The sequence below is a fragment of the Myotis daubentonii genome, chromosome 6 (genome assembly GCF_963259705.1).
Source record: "Myotis daubentonii chromosome 6, mMyoDau2.1, whole genome shotgun sequence".
NCBI classification, from domain to species: Eukaryota; Metazoa; Chordata; class Mammalia; order Chiroptera; family Vespertilionidae; genus Myotis; species Myotis daubentonii.
The window spans coordinates 86163701-86178571 of record NC_081845.1 but is presented as its reverse complement, the minus strand read 5'-3'; the positions used below and the strand labels follow the sequence as shown (position 1 = coordinate 86178571).

At 55.9% G+C, this 14871-nt stretch overlaps 1 protein-coding gene across 2 annotated transcripts; it reads right to left on the bottom strand.

Moving 5' to 3' along the window:
• Positions 1-228: 228 nt before the first annotated feature.
• On the bottom strand, positions 229-12311 carry PEX6 (peroxisomal biogenesis factor 6). 2 transcript variants are annotated; one of them, XM_059701630.1, is made up of 17 exons: positions 11328-12311; positions 9656-9819; positions 9092-9175; positions 5962-6064; positions 5747-5880; positions 4916-5027; positions 4367-4575; positions 3099-3294; positions 2834-2910; positions 2552-2684; positions 2266-2471; positions 2113-2174; positions 1784-1892; positions 1375-1491; positions 1173-1250; positions 883-1022; positions 229-679 (listed from the first exon to the last, which is right to left on the bottom strand). In XM_059701630.1, exons 1-17 carry the CDS (start codon positions 12207-12209, stop codon positions 543-545), a joined length of 2943 nt encoding a protein of 980 aa, XP_059557613.1. In that variant the 5' UTR covers positions 12210-12311; the 3' UTR covers positions 229-542. The 2 variants fall into 2 exon arrangements, with proteins under 2 accessions (XP_059557613.1, XP_059557614.1); XM_059701631.1 differs by lacking the exon at positions 9092-9175.
• Between the last annotated feature and the right edge of the window lie 2560 nt (positions 12312-14871).

Sequence of the window (14871 nt, the reverse complement as noted above, 5' to 3'; positions counted from 1 at the left end):
CATGCCAACCACCACGCCAACCACCACGCCACCATGCAACCACACCAACCACCACGCCAACCACCACACCACCCACCACGCCACCACACCACCCACCACACCACCATGCCAACCACCACGCCACCACGCCAACCACCACGCCACCACGCCAACCACCACACCACCACGCCACACCACCACGCCAACCACCACACCACCACGCCAACCACCACACCACCACACCACCAGCAGAGGGCAGCATACACTTTATTTCTAGCTACCCACCTGGCCCCCTCAGGGCCCAATTCCCAGAACTCCAGGTCCCCACCCCACTTCCTGGGCCGATGGGCCTTAGTGTTGGGGCTGGCCTGGAAAAATGGACAGAGGATGCCTCTTGAATTCTCTCAGGCCTCTCCCCCTTGGCACCCAGGGGGTCTCCTGGAGGTAGGCAGCCTGGGTGGGTAATGGCAGCCTGAGACAGAGCCCTCTGCTCTCTGTCTGCGGGGCTCCCCAGGGAGCTTTAGCCACTGTGGGTGGGGAAGGGTCCCAGACTGCAGGAGGCCCTAGCAGGCGGCAAACTTGCGCTGGATGCGCTTGTAGCGGAGCAGTTCCTGCTCACTGACGGAGGGCTCCAGGCGGGCGGCGGCCTGCAGCAGGTCCTCCATGGTGAGCAGCAGTGCTGAGCTCCTGGGCTCCAGCCCTAGGGGGACGACAAGGGGAAGGGAGGCCAGGGTTCTCAGCCTGTCTGGGGATTCGGGCTCTGTCCAAGCAAGGAATGCCCCGGGGGAGCGCCTTCTTGCCCAGAGTCCCCGAGACGCCAAGAGTCCCTCTTCTGAAATTCAGAACCAGGCCTGTTTTCCCTCTAGCTTTTCGGCTGACCTCTGGGGCAGGCGGGCGGCTCACCTTCCTCCAGGTCCCGAACCCTGCGTTTGAGGGCAGCTGTCATGGCATCAGAACAGAGGGAGTAGAGGTCCGCACCGGTCAGCTGGGGAGGGCAGTGGTCCAGCACAGTCACCAAGCTCACGGAGGGCTCCAACTTGAATCTGTTGTAGGGACACAGGATAAAAAGTTTTACCCGGCATGCCCTACTCCCTCAAAAGAATACACTCCCTGACCAGTGTATTCTGCACATTGCACTTATCCCCTAACCAGACCAAGGCCCAAGCCCTCTGGGAGTCTCCATCAGGGCATACTTGCGTGTGATGGCGCTCAGAACACGGAGCTGGGAGGCACGGTCCTCGCTCACCCCCATAAACACCAGCTTGTCAAATCTTTAGGGAGAGAGGCGGGCACACGTGTCAGGGAGCCCGGCATAAGGGTGAAGGACGAAGGCACAGGACGGGCCGAGGGACGAGCCCGACTGGGTCTGGTGGAGGAGAGGTACAGGATGGGCACCTGCCAGGCCGCAGGAGGGCAGGGTCCAGGAGGTCTGGTCTGTTGGTGGCTCCGATCACAAACACGTCCTGAGTGCTGTGAAGCCCGTCCAGCTCAGCCAGCAGCTGGGACACCACCCTGCAAAGGAGGAGCGAAGGGGAGTCCTGGGCCCCCCAGCTCTGCCCTGCCTGCCTGTGGGGCCTCTCTGTGCAGGCCTTCTCCACAGGGCCCCTTGCTGAGCCGTGCCCTGTGCCCCTCCATGCAGGCACCCGTTCTCCTCAATGCCCAACACCCGAAGCCACAGCCCCATTTAGCTTCCATTATACCATCTCAGAACCGGAAGGACAGGCACTCCGGGCTCTGGAGACTGCTGCAACCCATCTAGCATCCCTCTGTCCTGGACCCAGGCTCCATTCTGGCTGACCCCCACCTGTCCATCACACCTCCAGAGTCTCCGCTTCGCCCCCGGCTTGGGGCCAAGGAGTCCAGTTCGTCAAAGAAGATAATGCAGGGAGCCGCGGCCCTGGCCCTGGCAAACACTGAGGAGAGAGGGACCCACAGGAGGGGAAGCTCAGCAGGGCTTTAAAGTCAAGATATGAGGGAAGAAAACCCAGGCTTGACAATTCATTACTAGCGCTCCAGGAAGCAGACTTGTGGAAAGGAAGTCTAGGAACGCCCATGAGCAGCCTGAGGGCCGGGGGTGGGGGTGGGGCGCAGGGGCCACCATTTCAGGACTGGAAGCCCTGCCCACTCGCTCACCTTCCCGGACGTTCTCCTCACTCTGGCCCACGTACATGTTGATGAGCTCTGGCCCCTTCACGCTGAGGGAGAGGATGTGGGAGGTAACACTCGTTAGACACCCCAAGGCGATCGGCTCAATCCGCCCAGCATCTCTCCAGGCCCCCTGGTCACCTGAGGAAGGTAAGGCTGCACTCAGTGGCCACTGCCTTGGCCAGGAGGGTCTTGCCGGTGCCAGGAGGCCCGTGGAGCAGGAGGCCTGAGCGCCTCAGGCCCAGGCTCAGCAGCTCAGGGTGCTCTAGAGGGAGCTGGATGGTCTCCAGGATCTCCTTCTTCACCTCCTGCAGCCCGCCCACATCGTGCCAGGACACCGAGGGGATCTAGGCGATGGAAGAGCCTGGTTGGGGATATGCCGGAGGACGGAGCTCAGGTCCCACCTCCAAGGGCCTAGAGTCTCTACCTTAGGGGCTCCGATGGCCTGGGAGTGAGCTGACTGCAGCTGCTCCAGGGCCTGCCCGAAGTCCTCCGCCAGGAGCGGAAAGCCGGCAGCACACAGCTCCCGCTCATCCTCCTCACTCAGGCCGCCGGCCAAACTGCAAAGAGAAACCCAGGGAGGTGTCTGAAGGACCTAGCCTGAGGCCTCCCCGCATCGGGGTCCTGTTCCCTCCTCCCTTCCTTACCAGCTCCCACCCACCCATATTTCCTCTTGTCACCTTTGCCCTTTTATACCCAGTTTTCTTACCCAGAGTTCCTGATCCTGGTGCAAGCTGCCCGGCTGCTGTAAGTCAAAAGGGCACAGAGATCTCCTACCACAAAGCCCTGGGAACCACAGGAAAGGACGCATGAGCAGGGCACAGTAGGCAGGAACCCTTGGGTGGCAGGCCCTCCAGCCGGAGCTGAGGCCCAATGTTGGTGCCTTGGGGTTTTCTACCCTCACTTGCAGGGCAGCAGGTCTGAGTTCCTATGACAGAGAACGTGGGAGGACCAGACCCTGCCTTGGTACTCACTGCACACCGCCGAGCCAGCTGTGCTAGGTCCACCTCTTGGCCCAGGGGCAGGCGGGCAGTGAGGGCCTGCAGGATGCTCAGCCGTTGCCCCTCTGACAGCACAGGCACCTCCAGCTCATGCGGAAATGCTGTCTGCACGTCAGCAGGCAGGTCCCGGGCCCGGCTTGTGGTGGCTACAACCATCAGTGGAGGGCAGCTGCAGACAGGGAGTGGGGGCAAGGCGTGGGGACAGGGAATGGGAACTGAGAGTGGGGACTGGGAGTGGGGACAGGGAGTGGGGACTGGGAGTGGGGACTGGGAGTGGGGACTGGGAGTGGGGACAGGGAGTGGGGACTGGGAGTGGGGACTGGGAGTGGGGACAGGGAGTGGGGACAGGGAGTGGGGACAGGGAGTGGGGACTGGGAGTGGGGACTGGGAGTGGGGACTGGGAGTGGGGACAGGGAGTGGGGACTGGGAGTGGGGACAGGGAGTGGGGACTGGGAGTGGGGACAGGGAGTGGGGACAGGGAGTGTGGACTGGGAGTGGGGACTGGGAGTGGGGACAGGGAGTGGGGACAGGGAGTGTGGACTGGGAGTGGGGACTGGGAGTGGGGACAGGGAGTGGGGACAGGGAGTGTGGACTGGGAGTGGGGACTGGGAGTGGGGACAGGGAGTGGGGACAGGGAGTGGGGACAGGGAGTGGGGACTGGGAGTGGGGACTGGGAGTGGGGACAGGGAGTGGGGACAGGGAGTGGGGACTGGGAGTGGGGACAGGGAGTGGGGACAGGGAGTGGGGACTGGGAGTGGGGACTGGGAGTGGGGACTGGGAGTGGGGACAGGGAGTGGGGACAGGGAGTGGGGACAGGGAGTGGGGACTGGGAGTGGGGACAGGGAGTGTGGACTGGGGGAGAACTCTGCTGGCAGCTGAGCACTGCCTTGTCCTGATGCAGGGGCAGGAGGGAGGGGAGGTTGGTGGGTGCTAAGATGGGATAAGGAGATGAGCACCCCAGGCTTCCTGGATGGGCTCCATGGGAATACCTCGAGGGGGACCTGTGCCCCCCTCACACAGGGAGCTCACTGAGGGCAGAGGCTGTGCTTTTCCTTCAACCTAGTGCTCCCCAAGAAAAACTAGGGACCACATCCTCCTCCCTCTGGGTACCCCTAAGCTCCTGGGGGCTGTCAGGAGGGCAGCCGCATTGGCAGTAGACGCTGGAGAAGCCATGGGACGGGTGAAGGCTAGAGGACGAAAGGCTGCAGAGAGGGACGAGGGCTGGGCCCGGCTCTGGATACCTGGCGAGGGGGTCCTCATCAAGGAGGAGGCGACGCAGCGTGGCCACCACACGGGTGTCCTCACCCAGCCCGTCGCGATCCCGGCCCAGAAGGTCCAAGGCTGTCAGCAACAGAACCACAGGCCGGCAGCGCCGGGCCCGGGAGAAGGTGGCCTGCAGCTTTGTCTCCACAGCCCCGCTGCTGTCTGCACAGAGGCTGGAGCAGGGCACCTGGGGAGGCGTCCGGATGGGCCTGTGAGCAAGGGCCAGGTGGGGCTGGGAGGAGGAGTCAGGAGGTGCAGGCCACCTCTCTTTAAGGGCAGGGATGGGGAAAAAGGGACCAGTCCCACCTCTTCTTCACCCCAACCTCATTCCTGGGACCGTCCATCAAAATCTTGAAACCCCCTCCTTGAAAGCATCTCTCAGGAGCTGAGCATCAAGGGAAATGGCGACCCACTGGGCTGAGGAGTTAGAGCCAGGCTAGTAGCCAGAAGGAAGAGGGGAGAGGGAGAAGGGAGAAGCTGGGCTGGGGAGGGGAAGCAGTTGGGTTCTACTCTCCAGGTACCCTCACCTTCAGCAAGTGGAGCCCGAGGCGGCTGCAGGCAGCAGCCACTGCTGTGGTCTTCCCACTGCCCGGGGGGCCCCGTAGAAGGACGCTGCCAGTTCCCGTCAGCAGGGCACCCCTGCAACCAGAGCACAGACACGTTTCTTCCACTCTGCCCAAACCTTAGAGTCCCCAGTAACAGGAGAGCCTTGGATCTAGAGCACAGGCACGCTGTTTCTCTCTCCCTGAAGCTCCCCCGCCCACCCCTGGGCTGTCTCCACACTGTTTCCCACGCCAACCTATGGTGCTCTGGCGGGGCATGGGGGGTACCCAGCAGCCAGGACTGATTCCCGTTGTCACCCCTGCTTCTTCCATAAAGCCCTGAGTGTCTGGTCTGGACTGGGCTGGTATCAGGGAAGGGTCTGTCTGCACTTGGGTCAGTGGCCTGGAGAGCTGTGTCCCTCCAGGTCAGGGTGGTTGGTGAGGACTGGCATGGCTAGTGGGCCCCCCGAGGGGAAGGGTCGTCTCAGAGACAGCTGTCCCTGGTGGCGATTCTTCCTCCACTGCCAACCTTGGAGGATGGATGTTATGCCGGGAAAGGAGTCTGGGAATCTGCCTACGGAAAGCACAGGGGCTAGTGGCATTGGCCTCCTGGTGCGAGGGAGGCTGGCGTGCTGTTGCGAGGGAGGCTGGCGTGCTGGTGCGAGGGAGGCTGGCGTGCTGGTGCGAGGGAGGCTGGCGTGCTGGTGTGAGGGAGGTCCGGCCGATAGCACGTCCACCAGGGCATGGGGCACTGCTAGTCTGGCCTGCCCCCCTCCGGGGGTGTTGCGACCCCGAGGCGGCTGCAGCCTCACTCACCCTGGCTGGAGGCGAGGTTTCAGGGCAGCACACAGCTCGGTCACCAAGGCCTCCAGGCCCGGAGGAGATAAGCTGCCCCAGAGACTGGATTCTCCCGACGGGACCCGTGGAACAGGGCTCAGGGTAGAACCCACCTGTGAAGGTGGGAGGAACTTTTAGTTTTGAGAAGTTGTTTCTGCTCCTTTCTTCAGTCTACTCCCCCCGCTGGGCCTCACCAAGTACAAGGAGGTATGGGTGGTGTCGGCCAAGTAGGCGCTGGTTGGCCCATCTGGAGCTTCCCCAACTGTTTTCTTCACTTTAAAGAACATCTCCTGCCACCTGCAGGAAAGAGGCCCCGTGAGTCCCAGACCCAGACCCACAAAGCCCCTCCCCAAGGACAAGGTGGCTGTCAATCACAGGTGTCCGCTGCAGGGACAAACTCAAGAGCGGCACAAATAAATGTCCCAGGCGTGGCGGGGGGAATCGGGGGAAGGGAAAGTAGAGGGTCTTTCTTCTTCTTCTTCTTTTTGTAATCCTCACACAAGGATGATCTTTTTCCATTGATTTTTAGAGAGAGTGGGAGGGAGGGATAAAGAAACAGAGACAGATGTGAGTGAGATGCATGGACTGGTTGCCTCCAGCACATGTCCTGACTGAGGTACATGCCCTTGACTGGGAATTGAACCCAAGACCAGTTGGTGTGTGGGCTGATGCTCTAACCACTGAGCTTACCACCACAGCATAAAAATCAATATTTCTAAGATGTATGAATCCATTCAGCAGATTAGTGTTTGCCAGGGGCTGAAAAAAGGAGGGAATAGGGAGTGACTGCTCATGGGACTGGAATTAGGTTCCACAACCTTGTGAATATGCCAAAAACCACTGAGATGTACATTCTAAAAGCATGCATTTTATGGTATATGAATTATATCTCAATTTAAAAGTTAACATTTTCCTTTCCTTTGGAAAAAATTTGAAAAGACTGCACAGGCCCCAGCTTCATTTGATTCTGTTCCAATAGGTCTGCGGTGGGGCTCTGGCATCTGTATTTTTCAAAAGCTCCTCAGTCATAAACAGGGCCAAGCAGGCACTGGCCGGTGTCATAGAGAATTAGGGTTACCCAACCTGCTGCGACTGCTGCTGCAGGGAGCGGTTACCAGCCCAGTTTCTCAGATGACGAAATGATGAACTTTTCCTCTCTGTAGTCCTCAGGCAGCAAGGCAATGGCAGAGCTAGTCCATAACCTTGGCCTCACTGAGGTCCGATCAACCTGCAAATTCCTTTGCTCACAGTGACCCACAGTCACAAAGCTGCCCCCTCTGTGAGCAAAAGGGGAGTGGTGGGAATGCCTCCAGGTGGCAGGGGGAAGCACATCACGCTAGCATTATGAAATTCTTGTAGCTATTACGGTAGGCAGTGATCCTGCTAAAAACTAGGACATAAGGAAAACTATCTTCCTGTTAATCATTCATTATAAATAAACAATGAATGGGTCTACAACCTAGACTCTCAATCAAGCCCAACATCGTGAGTCAGGGTATATACGGCCAGCACGGGGACCCAAGGAGGAACAGCTCAGTGCAGGGGTGGGGAGACTCCTCTCTTCCGGGGAGGGCGGCTGGACCACTTCACCGAGTACAAGGGTCAGAACTTTGGGACATAACTGGACTCTGCTGGGGAACACTGGGTTGTGTTCCCAGGAGCCAGATGGGAGACAGTGGAGCCTGGCTCCCATCAGCCTGGTTAGGGAAGTGGAACACAGGGTAGAATCTGTAGAGGTTACACTATCACAGGAGACTCCCTGCAGGGCTTCCCTTACCAAGCTCAGGGGGCGGGGCTAAAGCACTCATCCTCACCTGTCCTTGGACCCAACTGTCCTTCCAACCCCGCTTTCCAGGACCTGCTCAGGGGGAAGGAGTATGTGCTCAGCACCCCGAGGAGGGAGACAGATCTCTAGAGGGTTAGAATGGCGGACGTCCAGGAATAGGATTGGCTTGCTGGTCTGTCTCAGGAGGGCCTAGTGCCTGCTTCCCTTTGATAATGCAAAGGGTAGACATTCTATAGTTCTCCTACAGAACGCTGGCTCACGGGCATTTGAGGATGGAAGACAGAAGTGGGATGTGACTGGTACCTGCCAGCCTGGCACTTCCCCCCCAGTCCCAGGTGTAGATTTGATCTGGGAAAGCTCGAAGAGGCGCCATGTGCTACCCAGGGCACTACCGCAGCCCTAGATGTTGGTCAAGAATAAATCAAGCACTCCAGGCAAAGCATCTCTCTCTGGGCAGAGGACCCAGACTGGCTGGGCCGAGACCTTGGTCCTGATGATGCTTAAACCCAAGATCCCGCAAGCTGGGCCCGCCACCTCAGTGAGCTTTGCCCGAGAGTTGGGTTTGTGCGTCTGTCAGTTGTTCTCCTAGAAAATCGCCACTGGAAATTAGTCCTGAATAGAGGGACTGACTGGGGTACAGGCACTGCACGTTCTTCCCGCTTCATATAAGGCCACAGCAGTCTCTGAATCCCTTTCCTCACCATTTTACAAGGAGCCTCTGTGGTCAAGAGTCAACAGGAGGAGAAAGGTTGGACTCTTCCTGTTTCAAGGTTCTTGGCTCATTTATACTTATTTCTCATTCTCTACTGAGGATAAGGAAAGAGGGAAGGCCTCTCTAGGCTAGCAGCAATCCCTCGCTCCCCCTTTTGGGACATAAAACCGAACAGCAGCATGTGCACACTCCATCAATTAGGGTAGAAATCAGAGCCTGGGTCTCCTCATGCTGAGTATGGGGGGAGGGAGGGTTATGGCCCAGACAACGCTGTGGTTGAGATTGGAAAACAAGGAATTCCACCTGGGTCTAGGCCATTCATTTATTTCTCATGCTTTACCTTACCTAGGACCACCATTCCGTTTGAGGATAAACCCCTCCCAAAGCTAGCAGGCAGTGATTCTTAATCTTTTTTCCGTTATGTGCCTATTGAGAACCTGAAGATTGGAAAATGTACAACAACAAAATGTTCTTACGCACAAAATTATTCCATACCACTTGGGAAGAGGGGACTGTAAAACTCCTGCACCCAGATTATGGACCTTGAGAGCTTGTTTGGAGGTTCTAGCAGGGGAGCAAAGCTACTCGTATACCCTTGACCAAAGACCCTCCTCTGGGGGGAAGGTCATCCTCTTCGACAGAGCATGCAGCTTCGGGAGGGACGCACATGGATTGGTGAGGTAGGAGGGGGACACCCGCCTAGCCAGCCAGATCAGCCGAATCAACCCTGGCGATCAATGGGGTGACAGATGTCGCAGCCAGATCGCCCTCACATCCAGCACCCAGATTATGAACCCCAGCTGTGAGAGAGGAGGCAGCTGCATACCTGGGCAGTTTCTCTGGGCTTCCTTCCAGGGTCTCTACTTGCCCAACTGTTGGCACACACAGAACATCCCCTTCCTGGACTGCCCTGTAACACAGCAGTGGCCCTGGTCAGCTCACAGTGGGCGTCAAGAGCATGTGCCTGACATATTTCCCCCCCAACCCCCATCCCCACCATCAACATGAAGACTACGTCCTGGGGGCCTACTGCCCACCCACAGACCCCAAGCAGTTGTCCAGAGAGCAAGTCTGTCCTAGAATGGGCTGGAGGAAATGGCGGGGAGGTGGGAAGGGACCAGGAACCGGGGAGGGGTGAAGCAGGATCCGGCTCTCTTGAGAGTCCTCTCAAATCAAAGCGGTTTCTCCGTTTAGAATGTCCAGATTCACCTCAAGGTCCAGATTTCTCTTCTCCTGTCTGCCTGACACACCAGGAGCCTTCCAGCCACAATATTGCTGAAAATGTGGCTCTTTAAAACCAGAGGCTCCATGGAACCTGGATCTCGGTGTGATGGGACAGGAGAGCAATGGAGGCGAGATGCTATCCTCCTAAAAGGGGTAGCCAGCTAACCTGGGTGTCTGAAAGTGCCGATACAGAACGTGGTCATAATTCCCACTCGTGCTGTAGTGGGGAGAGGACACAATTTCGATGTGTAACTCTTTGGCATACGGAGGCCCAGGCAGCATCGAGCAGCTTCCTTTGTCTTCAGGGGCGCTGGAGCCTTCCGAGTATCTCTGTGAGAGAAATAACCACCACCTTATGATCTTCTCCCAGAGCCAGGCTCTGCCCTCTCTCTTAGCGACCAATATTTCTACTTTCACCCTCTTTCATTCCCATAACCCCAAGGCTGGTGGGAGGGGAGGTCTAGGGGAGCAGAGCTGAACACCTGTATCTTCCCTAGAAAACAGAAACCTCTCCAGATCAGCATGAGGAAAGGGTTTCTGACTCTGACTTTTCTGACGTTAACTCCAAAAGTTCCCCAGTAAAAAGAACTCTTCTGTGATACCTTCAAGTTGGGCCAGAGCCACTAAAATGGTAGCCATTGAATTCCCACAGTCCTTTGAATGGCACCAGGCAGCCACTGGGCTTGATGTTAAGTGGACATTAGGGCGGATACTCTGAATTCAGGCGGTGGGAAGAGGATATGATCTCACTGAAGCTTAACCGGTTGGTTCAACTGAAATGAGCTCCAGTCTGAGTCCTCTAGTAGTTTTTCCTCCATTCAGAAGGAAACCCAGTCCTGGCTCCCATTCATGCATACATCTCTTCTCCACATTGCATGGCTCTAGTTGGCTAGTCCAGCATCATCTAACAGAACTACCCACAGTGACAGAAATATTCTATATTTACATGTGCCCGCTGAGTACCTGCTATGTGACTAAAACAACCGAAGACCTGAATTTTAACTTTATTTAGTTTTAATTCAAGAGTCACAAAGTGACTAGTGGCTTCCATATTGGACAGTGATTAATTAAACATCCATTCTAGAAGCTTAATTAAACATTAGACTGTATTTCTCTCCCCCCCCAAAAAAAACAAACAAACAAAAAAACAGTTATCTTCTTGAAGTAAGTTCCTTAAAGGCAGAAACCAAAAACTTTACTTGGATATATTTAATAAAATATTACAATTAAACACCAGGCACCAAAGATAATAAAGGGCCCCCCCTTTAAGAAATTTACAATATATAATTGGGGATTCGACAGATGACATGAACATTAAAAAGGCAGAATAAAATAAATGCTGCAAAAAAAGGCACAATGCTATATATAAGAGGATGTCATGTTAAATTTTTGATGGTGAAATTATGAAAGGCTTTGTGAGGACGGTGGCATCTTTATATGGGCCTGAAAGGAAAGGATGGTTGGACTTTTAACAGATAAAGGGGAGAAGAACAGGAAAAGAATTTGAAGCCAAGGATAAGCATGAGCAAAAGCACTGAAGTACCAACCTCCATACTACCCAGCGCAATACGGGTACGCTGGCATTTCCACGCACACTTGTTAGGCTGAGCTGATTAATAAGGTGCTTGGTGCACCTCACACTTCACCCAATAGAAGAAAGCCCTTCCCATGCACCAGCGCACTATGGAGGAGAACGATACTTTGTAGAGAGAGGATCAATTAGGCTGAGACATTAAGCGAAAAGTCCAAGATCTAAGTAGCAAAGGACCTTCACTTCTGATTAAAACGAAGAGGGGAGAAGGCGCCTAAGCATTCCTGGCCTCCGTCCTATGTCCTACCTGGATTCTGAGCTCTCCCACTTCCAGGAGGTCACAGCCGAGGTTAAAAGCCAGAGTGGCAGGCACGAGGGCCAGTCCATCGGCGAGGGGCTCTCCCACCGGCCCAGAGCCGGGTCCCAGCCGCTCAGAAAGGTCCCAGCGCGGCTCCAGGACCTGCACCCGGGCCAAGCGGGGCTGGGAAGCCTTCGAGGACGCTCCGGCCGGGGTCACCCACACCCACTCGCCCTGGAAGAGGCCGAGGCTCCGGAGACAACTCCGGCTCACCCCCAGGGACTCTCCAGTCCCCCCTAGGACGCCCCGGAGTCGCCGGACTGCGCCGGAAACCGCGAAGGAGGACACCAAGGGCGGGGGTGGGGGCCGGCTGCCGTCCCCCGTCTCCGGGCCCGGTCTGGACCGCCCTCGGAGCTCAGTCACCGCCAGGCGCGTCCCCGGGCCCAGCAGCCCTTGCAGCGCCGGCCGCGTCTCCAGCACCCGCGGCCCGGGCACGGGCAGGGCCTCCCCGCGCCTCACCAGCAGCGGCCCGATCCGCGGTCCGAGCCCGGGCCCCGGCCAAGTACCAAGCAACGCCCAGCCCAGCGCCGGGGGCCGCCGCACCGGCCGCGCCCGCACCCGCGCCCCGGAGCCCAGCGCCAGGAGCCGCAGCAGCGCGCGGCTCACCAGCAGCTGCGGGGGCCCGGGCCCCTGCTCCTCGACCCCCGCGCCCGCTCCCTCCAGGGCCGCCACCAGCAGCGCCGGCCCCACCGGGCTCTCGCCGGCGGGCCGCAGGGCCAGCACCAGGCCGTGCCCCGCCGCAGGCCACGGGCCCCCGGGCGGCAGCAGCACGGCCAACGGGGGTGTCTCGTTCGGGAAGGGCTCCAGGACCCGCAAGACGGCCAGCGCCATGGCGACAGGGACGCCGGGGGCCGGAGAAGCAGCGCGCCTCCCGGAGCCAGAGAGCCCCGCGGCTCCGTGGAGAGCGCCGTTTCCGCTTCCGTCGGGGGCGGGGCGGGGCGGGGCGGGCGGGTGGGGCGTGGGTGCAGCGCGCTTGCTCGGAGGGTGAGCGGCGCCCTGGCTCGATCTGGGTGGTACCTCGATGGCAGCAACACAGTGCGCTGCGGTGGCAGAGTCTTTGCGCACGCGTCCTTGGAAACCGTTTCCAGGGATTTGCCTTGCGCGCCTGCTAAGGGAGGCACGTCCTCTCAACCACCTTGACCCATAGCGTGCGCTTCATTTCTTGAATCATCAGTGGACGGTCAGCGTGCAGCGGGCCAACTCGGCCCGCGGCTGGGGGCTGTGGGTGGAGTGTTCAGGAAGGAGTTCATTTCTCTGTGGAAATCCTACCGTTCCCACTGTGCGAGTGTAGGCACTGAGGTTTGGGGGTTGTGGGCAGGTTGAAGGAGGGAGTGGTAGGATTATAAAACGGTCTCAGGCGTGCTTATGGGTATGTAGTGCTTGCTGGCTGAGTTGCTGCATGTGATTCATGGAGCCCTGGAGTGCTGAGTGCTGCCACACCTGTTCCAACGCATCCTACACAAAACCCACGTTCCAGTGTTTCTTGTCCTGTTTCTTCTACTCCCACCAAACTTGAAGCAAAGACAAAGCAGCTTCGCTTTTTCATCCCTTCAAAACCAGCTGTTCTCTCCCAGCCAATCCTTGCAAACTGGAGATCCATTTTCTGTTTCTAGGCGGGGTTGGGGAGGGGGGATAGCAGAGCAGGCAGAAGAGAGTGGTTCAAGGCTTCAGTCATGAGCACCAAACCAACAGCTCTTGCGTCCCACCTGTACTGTTACTTCGATTTCATACTTGTCTCCATCTCCCTGCTCTGTACAGGACACTAGACACTGGTAGGCCACACTTCCAGTTATTAACAAAATATAGGGTGTTCCCAAAAATGTATACATACGCTTTGAATAATTATAAAGGCAGTGTTTATTAAAATACATTTCATTTTCAAAATTGAGCTATCAGCTGTTAAAGTGTATATACATTTTGAGGGGACACTCTGTACTGTATATGTACTTAGAATCAATGGATTCGTTGGTGGTAACCTACTCGTTCTGGACCTTGCATGCTCTTCCAGCTACTGCCCAACTTTCTCCTTTCCTTTGCAGCGAGCATCTTAAGGCAGTCTTCTACTCTGTACATTATGCGTTCCTAAAAATGCTAGTTGAATATTACATTTACATGTTATAAGGCATTTCCATCCCTAAAGTGATAAGATTTTGAAAAATGTCTGATTATAGTTCCTGGAGGTACCTCTCATCCTAAACCCAAAATTGCACAGTCCCACATCTTTACAACAGTGGGCAAGAACATACGAGGTAGCTGAATTTGCATGGATGAAAATTCCTATTTGGTAATTCTAAACTATTATGTGCCTCCATCCCCTGCCCTCCCAGAGGTCCAAGGACTGAAAGGATAGTGGAGTGGGTCCAAAGAGGATATGCTTGCTTTACACAGTAGCAGGCAAGCTCTAGGCCAGTGATGGCGAACCTTTTGAGCTCGGCATGTCAGCATTTTGAAAAACCCTAACTTAACTCTGGTGCCATGTCACGTATAGAAATTTTTTGATATTTGCAACCATAGTAAAACAAAGACTTATATTTTTGATATTTATTTTATATATTTAAATGCCATTTAACAAAGAAAAATCAACCAAAAAAATGAGTTCACGTGTCATAGGTTTGCCATCACTGCTCTAGGCCTTAGGGCTATGGTAGTTCTTAAGGCCTCGGGAATGGGTAAATGCATCTGGTATCCTGTCTCAGTTGGCACCCACATGGACACAAATATCCATCCATAAATAAATGTCCTTTCCTCCCAGGCTTTCCCCCCAGCAAATAATGGCTGGCATACAGTCCAATCTGCATTACCTTAAAATTGTATTAGTCACTGGGAGCCAAACACTACTTCTATAAGACTTTCACACCTCTTAGGGATCTTTAACCCACTATAAGCTTCCTTTTACTCCTCTGAAACTTTCCTGTAAAGATCACCCATAACCTCTCAACTGCAGAATCAAGGTGATGCTGTCTGATCTTGATCTTACTCAGTCTTCCTCTGGAATCTGACACTATTGACCAATTCTTTTAATCCCTATGCCATTATGACACCAGTTTTCCTCCTACATCCCTAATAGCTTCCTGAAGTCATCCTCAACTCCTCCCTTTCCCTTACACATCCTCCCCACAATCCAGTGAATCACCAAATCCTGTTGATTCTACACATTTCCCAATTCCATCCTTCTTCTCCATGCCCATGGCCATCTATATATACAAAAGCCTAATATGCAAAGAGCCCCCTCCGGAGTTGGACCCACTGGGAGTTTGATCGCTTGCTATGATGTGCACTGACCACTAGGGGGCGTCTGGGAATGAAGCTGGCAGCTGCTTAGGGACCCTACCCATGCACAAATTTTGTGCATTGGGCCTCTAGTTGTGTTATAACATTGCTCTCCTGGGCAAGGAGCACAGGCTTATTCTTAAACCTTCTCCAGTTTCTTCATGTAGTCAATCTGTTACTGGAGTCAACTTTCTGAAACATATTCCTCCAGCCCAATCTAGGT